The 9,729-nt window shown below is 41.5% G+C and overlaps 2 protein-coding genes across 3 annotated transcripts; one reads left to right on the top strand and one right to left on the bottom strand.

The window, feature by feature from the left end:
- Positions 1 to 2,661: 2,661 nt before the first annotated feature.
- Positions 2,662 to 4,288, bottom strand: LOC122042993. 2 transcript variants are annotated; one of them, XM_042603414.1, is made up of 7 exons: positions 3,965 to 4,288; positions 3,733 to 3,887; positions 3,558 to 3,660; positions 3,353 to 3,472; positions 3,100 to 3,270; positions 2,869 to 3,016; positions 2,662 to 2,799 (listed from the first exon to the last, which is right to left on the bottom strand). In XM_042603414.1, the coding sequence occupies exons 1-6, from the start codon at positions 4,268 to 4,270 to the stop codon at positions 2,882 to 2,884; spliced, it is 990 nt and encodes a 329-aa protein (XP_042459348.1). In that variant the 5' UTR covers positions 4,271 to 4,288; the 3' UTR covers positions 2,662 to 2,799; positions 2,869 to 2,881. The 2 variants fall into 2 exon arrangements, with proteins under 2 accessions (XP_042459348.1, XP_042459347.1); XM_042603413.1 differs by having other exon boundaries at positions 2,893 to 3,016.
- Positions 4,289 to 6,244: 1,956 nt separating this feature from the next.
- LOC122040238 (ethylene-responsive transcription factor CRF1-like) lies at positions 6,245 to 7,847 on the top strand. Its single transcript, XM_042599574.1, has one exon. The coding sequence runs from the start codon at positions 6,797 to 6,799 to the stop codon at positions 7,742 to 7,744; it is 948 nt and encodes a 315-aa protein (XP_042455508.1). The 5' UTR covers positions 6,245 to 6,796; the 3' UTR covers positions 7,745 to 7,847.
- The last annotated feature ends 1,882 nt before the right edge of the window (positions 7,848 to 9,729 follow it).

Genomic DNA, 9,729 nt, shown 5'->3' with positions numbered 1-9,729 from the left:
GCAGAGAAACAGTACAAAGTAAGAAAATAACCCCTTCTGTTGTTTTGCGCCCTTAAGGAGAAAAGAAAGGAATCGTCAATGATATCAAGCTTCAAAAGATACCGGTAACCACAATGTCTGAGCCTCTTAGGCCCCTCTACTATTATAAAATAGGCAACGAGAAAAAAAGTTGTGTTTATACAAGTGAAAGAAGGTAGCACTCTCTTTGTAGAGACGTGCATGTCCACAGGTACTTTCTTCAATGTGAAAGATATAATAATACAATATATATAACCTACTCTATGACTAGAAACAAAGTAATAAAGAATCTTTTCAACATTCGTTATCTAGCATTGTATTGTACATATTTAGTATGCAATGCTGGTGAAAAGGGAAATAATCCATTTGAACATTAATTAACAACTTTTTTCCCCTCGAGTAGAAACGAGTCAGTGATATTCATTAGTCAACTAGTTAGAGTCATTTATATGGATCTAAATGAAGATCCTTTGAACTGGCCCAAGCCAAATATGTGGCTTGACTAAAATTAACTAGGGGCACATTACTAATACCAATAAAGTTAGGATGTAATACCTCTAACTAGGGGTGAGCAATTAACACATCAAACCGACCAATTCACTTATATCGATCTGAATCGAACCGAAAAAAAATAATCCGCCGGATATAGGGTCGGATGTAGGGTCCTAATATTACATTATCTGATCTAGTAGGGTCGGATAGTTTTTTATCCCAATAACCGAACCAACCCGATCCGTGATCACCCCTACTTGTAGCAACTAGTGTTGATAAGATATTACACGTTGTAGCAACTACTGCCAATAAACTGCTACACGTTGTAATAGCTATTTCCGATTAGCTGCTATAACGTGTAATAAGTAATGTCTATTATCATTTTAATTTTTTTTGTTATATTTATATTTATACTTTATATTTTATTGGATATAGGATCGGATATTCAAATAACTGACAACCCGTTGAATATCTGATACATAAGAACCGCTGGATATAGGGTCAAATGTAGGTCTCGATTTTACATTATTTGATCTAGTAGAACCAGATAATTTTTTAACCCAATAATTGAATCAATTTGATCCATGATCACCCCTACCTCTGACTGAGATTCAATGTTAAATTTGGTCAAATAATGAACTATCTCAAACGCTCTAGTTACACCTCCATGGAAAACTTTATTATAGAGGATTAATGGAATGACCAATCTTAGCAGGGCCGGCTCAAGTATTTTTAAACTCCTAGACGAAAAAAAAAACAATTTAGACTTTTAATATTTTTTTTAAAAAAAAATAAATATTTATCTTTATCTTTTTTTCATCCAAATTTTGGATCAGCATGGATGGATTTATTTTTGTTTTTAAAAATGAAAATATAAGTATTTTCATACTTTTTATATCCAAAATTATTATTTTTTAATAGAAATATTTATATTCAAATAATAAAACAATATGCCTCTAATATTTTATCAAAATAAGATTGTTTAAAATTAAAGGAACAATAAAATCTGATTTATGTCATATACTTTCAATTTGATAATACTTTAAAATTCGATTATTACCTACACAAATATAATAAAAGAGTAAATAAATATTAATTTTTATTTCGATCAAATATAATGAGCATCTCAACGACTAATGATCCAAATTATATATATATATATATATATATATATATATATATTACCAGATTTTTCTCAAACATTAAACAACAATCTATAAGTATCAAGAATTAAATATTATGATTAATAAAATCTTTGGAAATTGGTATATCATATCTAAATTTTTCATTAAAAGATATGTAGAATATGAAGTGATCATTTTTAATTTATGTAATAAAAAGAATTAAAATCAATTTGATTTTTTAAAAAATTAGTATTCTACTTTGTGTTGAAGGGATAAAGAACCTTTATTTCCTATTCTTTCCCATTCTTATCATCAAGAAAGAAGAAAAAGAGCAAGAAAGAAATATTAGGAAAAGACTATTCTTTGGAAGTAAAACCGATGAATGAGAAGAGAGATACAAAATCACTAAAGAGGAAGAAAAGGGGTACAAAACATTAACGAGAAAAGGAAAAGATATGAGATCACTTGTGAGGGCATATATTTTTGAAAGATCAAAAAGAGTTGATTAGGTTTTAAAAAATAACACACATAATTAAAAATAATAATTACGAAACAATCTGAAATAAATAAAATAATTAGGATTAAAAGTGTACATTTTCTTTAAATATTGAATAAAAATAAATTATTACGAATGATGGGCTCCATTAAAATTGGGCCCTACGCATAGACCTAAATCTAGACGCTAGAAGTTGAGATTTGAAAGAAGGAAAGTTGTTTCTATCCCATTCTGAGTGAATGAAAAATTAGACAAAAAAAAAAAATGAATCAATTCTAAATCTATCCATTCTTTAATTTTACATCAAGTAAATAAGGGCATAAAATTTCTAGTTTTTTCTCACACTAGCAAATAAATATGTGGTTAGCCTATCATGAACAATAACAACAGTTAAATGTTTTATAAATCAGACTATTGGAATCTAAATTTTATCCTATTTTATTATTACTAATTAAGTTTTTTCAATTCCTCGTTCTACTGTCATCGGTAAGTTTAGTTTAGCAAAGTAAAACCCCTAAAAAGTTTTACATATTTCCTTTACCTACCTTTCCATTCAATCCATTGGAAGCACCAAGGAAGCATTTCCTTCCTTTGGGTTGCACTGAAAGATAGAAATTGTTCTCTCATCTGCATCCATCAACACAGTGCAAAGAGTGTACAATCTTGGCCCTGACATTTTAGCCAAACACAGTTCATCAGTCACACACAACATACAATTATACAGAGGCAAGTCCATACATCATAAATAATATCATTCATTGCCTGTCATGTAGATCGGATACTTTGCATCCTCAGAATCCCCTAAAATTGAAAGTATTTCTGCTTTTGTTTCTTTTGAAAGTTGAGCTGCTCTTCTTTGCCTCCTGATAGAGTTCTCATCTTCAACCTTCAGCAAAGCACAATGGTTTAGTAGTTATGTTCCACAACATACAGATTCAGTAAGTTTAACTTCAACATTTTGTTGCCTGCCTGCTTTACTTCAAGATGGAGATACATGTTTGCATGGAAGAATGGTGTTTTCTTGACTTCGTGGACCGAGTGGCGATTTCTCGATGCTGTCTCGACGTTCAGTATTCGTCGAGTTCCCAGATCCACCAAATTGTAACTATGTCCAGTGGCAATGTTGGTTGAGCAAACCCTCTGAAAAGGAAAAAAAAAGGAAGTTTCATATCAGAAACTTAATAACTCAAAGCTGTATGTTCATAACACATTGACAATTTACATTCAGGGCATCTTCAAGATTGCTAGCTTCGAGCAGATCTCTCGATATGAAATTCCGTCCTATGCCGCCGCCTCTTGTGATCTCTTCCGACTTCGGGGGTACCGAATTCAGTGTAAAGGCCTAGTTCATGTGGCTTTGGCCATTGTGAGCTTACTCAGGAAGCAAAGCTTGTGCAAGCCAGAGAAGAACTAGTCAAGGATGTTACAATGCCATTACTGTTGAAGCCAAATGCGCAGCTCGGTAGCTCGCCTGCATACGAATACGCGATGAACGACAAGCCGTCCGGCAGCCGAGCCCTCACCATGAAACTGCACAATGTTTCAAGAGCATCAAAAATCACAATTTGCAACAAATTCTTGCTTCAGAGTTGTGTGACCTACGTGTGGCCGACCAAAGCCGCATTTGCATCTTCGTTGTGTGCGGCAACGGCCATCGAGTCATTCACCACGAGAACGTCCGAGCAATCATCTTCAGCAGCAACTTCTTCCTTGGAGACGAAAGGAAGCAACTCCTTTCGAAAGTTCAGCAACAGTATCTGTCGCCATGGACAAATGAAATGAGCTTTGATTTGGGGGAGAATACAATAAGGAGTAGATCAGGCGAAATGTCTACATGAAGAATCGGCACTCCGCTTCCGCCGGCGATCCCGAGCAGCTCCTGCCAGTACCTTGGATACCTCTGCCGATTCGCGACGCAGATGGACTCCAGGAGTGGCTCAGCTTGAGGGGTTAGGGCAAAGGGGAGGAGCTGGTGCTGCAGGATCTGGTCTTGAGCGACTCTGCTCTTGATCATGGCCGAGAAGTTCTGGCCGGTGAGGAAGCCCATCTGGTAGGGTTCGTCGCAGGGACCGACGTCGAACACCTCGAGTGCGGCAATGGCGGTGCTTGAACCGGCAGCAGCAGCACGATGATCATCCATGGCTGAAGGAACAAGGGGCCTCAACCTCTTCTTATCTGTTTATCTAGTTTATGTAGTCGTGGCCGTAAATTATTGCGATCCGTTCCTGGGTTCGTCGTCCTCATTAGATTATAGTTTTTGTTCGGAGAGGGCGGCCGGAGGCCTCCGATGGTGGATAAGTGGTCAGGTTACTGGGCGCCGAGTGAGGATATCCTCCGGGTGGCCTCCGACCGTCCGCTCCTAACAAAAACTATAACCTAGTGGGGATGATGAACCCATGAAGAGATCGCAACAATTTACGGTCGAATCACAACCACAATCCGACCGTAAATACGAGTGACGCATCCCCTGGACCACAAAAAGTGGTCCAGGAGATCCTAGCCCTTCGGACGAGGAAGGATCCTCTGGTCCGCAATTTGCAGACCAGAGGATGATCCATTTTTTTAGACCCTTGATTTGGATGGACCCCATCTATTTGAGACAAGAACTTCTGGACCACTTTTTGTGGTCCAGGGGATGTGCCACTCGCATTTGCAATCCGATCACAGACGCGATCCGGCCGCAAATAGTTGTGATCTCTTCCTGGGTTCACCGTCCCCACCAGGTTATAGTTTTTGTTCGAAGCGGACGGCCTCCGGCCGCCTGGAGGACATCCTCGCTCGGTGCCCAGTAATCTTGCCACTTATCCACCACCGGAGGCCTTCGGGCGGCCTCCGGCCGCCCATTCCGAATAAAAACTATAATCTGATGAGGACGATAAATCTAAGAAGAGATCACAACCATTTGCGGTCGAATTGCAACCGCGATCCGATCGTAAATACGAGTGGCACATCTCCTGAACCACAAAAAAGTGATCCAGGAGATCTGTGCTCCATCCTATTTATAGATGGAATCTATCCAACCCCGCGTGTCATCCGAGTAGGTATATGGCGGGTGTTGCCACAATGAGGTCGCAGGGTCGATCCTCGGGGCAGCTGGAGAATAAATCTCCTATTCCCGTATTACACCCTGTCAGTCATATGCTCTCTCGGATGCTGCGATTTACCTCCCTCGTGATGGCCTTGGGTCGGGTACAGCGGGGGCGCTGGGGGGCGAGCGTTTCACCTTTTGCCACAATAGATAGAATCTATCCAAATCAAGGGTCCTTATGCTCATCTGATCCCTACTACCTTCGGACGTGTTGTCATTATAAATTTTGGGGTTCGGCGACTGTATTCATCGTTTTGGTAGGATTGCAATATGGGCTGGGCTGAACTCATTCAGTTGGGCCACTCTTTGGATAGAAGTTGGCTCTTATATAAAATATTATAAGGATAAAAATAAAAAAAAAAAATTCAAATTATATAAATGGTAAAAGGAGGTCACTTTTATTATTAAAAAAAACTTTATTTAAAACTTTATCATCTAACTAACGTACTCTCTATTCAATAGTTGCTACAGCATAAAAATTAATTATTTTATTATTTTAATTAAAATTATTATATACAAAATACTATTATTTTAAAATATATTTTATCACTTTAGCCCATTAGTTGCCCCAGGACATGCTATGGTGGTAGGCAACAAGATGCATTTATAAGTAACTATGATTCAATTGTCACGTAGGATACATCTATCGTGATTAAACTACTATTAAAACTTAAATTTATTTGATAAACCTTCCACTCTAAAATTAGTTGGATTGTAAAATATTTTTTTATCTAATTAATCAAAATTACTTAAATTTTATTAGGCTTATTTTAAATTTGTCAAAATTATTTTAAAATAATTGCTACAAATTTTAAATCTTGAACACAGCGGTACCAAAATAATCATTACCAACTCGATAAAAATAAATTTATATTTTATTAAAATCATTTAAAAATAATAGTATTGTTGCTAAAATGGATAAAATAAAAATTATATATTTGGTAATATGCTAAATAAGTAAAAAATATATATATATATATAACAAAATATGAGGCGCCGTGCCCTACTATTTAACTTGGTCTCTTCTCCGTCTTCCCCTCCCCAATTTCCTTGCTCTCTCTCACTCTCAATCTTCTTTTCATCGTCTTCTCAGCTGCTAGTCGTACAGTACTGCTGATGCTGCGTTAAGCAAAGACTCTTCCAAGACAAGACGGTGCTCCTCGCTGCTCCCGCCATTGCTGCCTGCTTCTCTGCTACAAAGCACGCTCCTTTTGTTGCCTCCTTACTCTGCTTCCTCTCTGGTGTCGTAGCTCACAAGGCTTTCACTGCTTTACTGCTTTGGAAGCCCATCCGTAGCAGAAATATGTAGAATACTCGGCCTTTTTGCTCCGGGAGAGTCGTCGCTGTTATTGTTGCCATTGATGCGGATCGCGCTAGCCAAATCCCTGCCGACTTTATTCGCCTGCGACGTGGGATTGCAGAGGAATCGCTTTATCCCCTCGCTTTCTCTCTTCCTTCCTGCTTTACTCTTTCATCCGCTCGATCGCTTTTTTGGAGTCCAAAAGTTGAGTTTTTTGAGCTGGTTTTGCTGATGCAGGAGCAGGAATCGCAGTGAAAAGCCGTAAAAATTGGATTTTGATGGTGGTTTTGCTGATCCAGGAACAGGAATCTTTGCCGGAGATCTTAAAAATTGGATTTTTAGCGGTGGTTTTGATTCCCATGTTGCCTGGAGCGATGGAGGAGACGCTTTTGTTGCGGACGGAGCACGTCGCCGTGACCCGGAAGCCAGTCTCCCCGCCGCACTCTCGGACAGTGCGCATCTTCTGTGACGACTTCGACGCTACTGACTCCTCCGGCGACGACGAGGAGCGCCCCCGGCTCCGCGTGCGCCGGTACGTGCAGGAGATTCGCCTGCGTGCTAGGCCCGCCAAGGTGCCGCCGCGGAAGACGAAGGTGGCGCTAGAGAGGGGTGGGGACGACGGCATCGACGGGGGAGTGAAGCGGTTCCGAGGCGTGCGGCGGCGGCCATGGGGGAAGTACGCGGCGGAGATCCGCGACCCCTGGCGTCGTGTCCGGGTGTGGCTCGGAACCTTCGACACCGCGGAGGAGGCCGCGAAGGAGTACGACTCAGCCGCCGTCCGGCTTCGCGGCCCCGGCGCTGCCATCAACTTCCCTGCGCCATCCGCCGCCGTTGACTATGGCAACTTAGCGGACGACACGCCCGGCCTCTGCTCGCCGACCTCCGTCCTCCACGACTTCTCCCCCGCCTCCACCACCACCTCCCCCTCCTCGCCTCCAGAGTCGTACCGCACTTCCGGCGGCGGGAGCCTGCCAATGGAGCTCGGCGAGTCAACGGCATTCGAGGTTCCGCCGCTGCTTGACGACTTCTTAGACGTCGTCGCCGGGTCGGCGCCGGGGAGCTACTTCGACGACTCCACTCCGATCGGCTTCTTAGCGGAGGAAATGGGCGACGCACTCGTGGGATCCGGGCTTGGGCTGGAATTCGGACCATCGGGGTGGGAGGACGGCGAGTATTTTAGCGACATCGGCGATTTATTTCCGACGGCGCCTCCTCTCCCCGTATAATTGCCGAATTTTAGTTTTATCAAGGGAGACAGAGAGGGTTGCTTTCACTTTGACTTTGACTTCAAACGAGTAACAATTTCCAACTCGTATCACATGATGAAATCTAAATAGATCAAAATGAAATATTTCAACTTGGAGTTAATAAATTTGCAAAAAAAAAAAACACACTTTTTTTTTGTAAAAATTACCTTGATAAATTGTTGATCGACTAGAAAACTATCGTTTGCCCTTAATATACTACGTTGAACCTATTTTTCAGGTAGTTTAGAATCATCCTTCGATCCCAAATTGAACGAGATTTTTAGTTTTGACAAAACATCAAAAGGAATCATAAAATTAACAAATAATTGTCCATTATTTTAAAAAAAATTAAATAAACATCACTCTCATAATTTTTTCCTTCAAATATCTTTGATCCAACATAATTATAAAAGATATCCTATAATTATTACAACACTATTAAAATGGATATTGTTAGATTTTATATATATATAATCCTATCCGAAATCTAAGTCAGACGGATCGTCGAGTGAGGTGGATGAAATATTGATCGAATCTTGATATCTCGGATAAGGGTATGCTGAGATGACTTCTGTATTGACCAAGTCGTCAAAAGTCCTCTAGTCAATGCTACCTGCAGTCAATGATCGGGTCGTCCCGGTCTTTGGTACCCCGATACTCAAGGCAGATCCAACGAGTATATAAGTAACAGAATAAGACATAAAATAATGAAATGCGTATAGAATATGAACGAAGAACGTACCCTGCCCAAGGGGGTGCCCTCGGGTGGATCGGTGAGCTGATCAGGATGCTACTCAAGTTATCGTGACCCGAAAAAGCAGATGACCAGAAACCGGTTGTGGAGCTGGATCTGGCAGCGTAGAGCCGAATGTGATCTGGATCCGGAAGATGACACGTAGGCCGAGACCTAACAGTGACGTGTAGGTCGGGATATGATATCGGCACGCAGGTTGGGATATGACTTCGACACGTAGACCGAGATAGAACGCTAGCACACAAATCGGGATAGGACATCGGCACACAGGCCGGGATAAGATATCGACACGCAGGCCGGGATAGGACACTGGCACATAGATCGGGATAGGACATCGGCGCACAAGCTGGAATAGGATCTCGGCACGCAGGCTGGAAAATAATAACAACAAGAAGGCTAGATACAAATCACACAATCCGAAATACAACCGTGACTCGAAGGCCGGAACACAACAAGGGCTCGATGGGCGGAATAGTGTCGAAGACGCTCGTCAACGTGGGTTGGATACCGGATCGACGTCGAAAGTGTACGACAATGTGGATCGGAAGCCGTCTACGACGATGGGGGATGGCTGCGGCTTAGAGGTCGTCTGCGACGATGGGACCCGGCTGCTGCTCGAGGTAGATTTTGCGATGGCGTGGTTAGTCAGCGACCTCGCAACGATAGTAAGGTGGGCAACGGCCCCGGAGGGCAGCGTTGGATGGCGGTGAACATCATAGAGAAGGGCACTGGTAAGGAGGGAGAGGGAGGAGGAGATGGGTTGATGATGGCCGCTAGAGGCAGCTGTGGGCTCTGCTCGATGATGGCGGCAAGGGGCTGGCCAGCGAAGAGTTGCACCCTTAACGCTAGGGGTGGAATCGGGTAAGGACCCGTCCCATAACCATCTTATCCAATCCTCGTCCCGTTAAAAATTGGGAATTAATTTTTCTCCCGATCCCGTACCCGACAAGTGTCGGGATCCAAATGTTCAAGATCTCGAATGTTCGGGATCCCGTCGGATAGGGAGATGATATCCCAAATGTTCAAATATTTTTATTATACAGCAATATTTTGAGTCGATATTAGTAATCAATCGAGATTACTTTACTGTCTATAGTTTAAAAACATAATTTACTGCCTTACAGGTGCTGAAACAAGTAAACAAGCAACTGAAAATAAAAAAAAATAGAGAAATAAATAACAACTATTATGCACCATGCAAAACATTGTG

The sequence above is a fragment of the Zingiber officinale genome, chromosome 2A, assembly GCF_018446385.1.
Source record: "Zingiber officinale cultivar Zhangliang chromosome 2A, Zo_v1.1, whole genome shotgun sequence".
NCBI classification, from domain to species: Eukaryota; Viridiplantae; Streptophyta; class Magnoliopsida; order Zingiberales; family Zingiberaceae; genus Zingiber; species Zingiber officinale.
The sequence above is the reverse complement of the archived record's forward strand: the minus strand, read 5'-3'. Positions and strand labels throughout refer to the sequence as shown.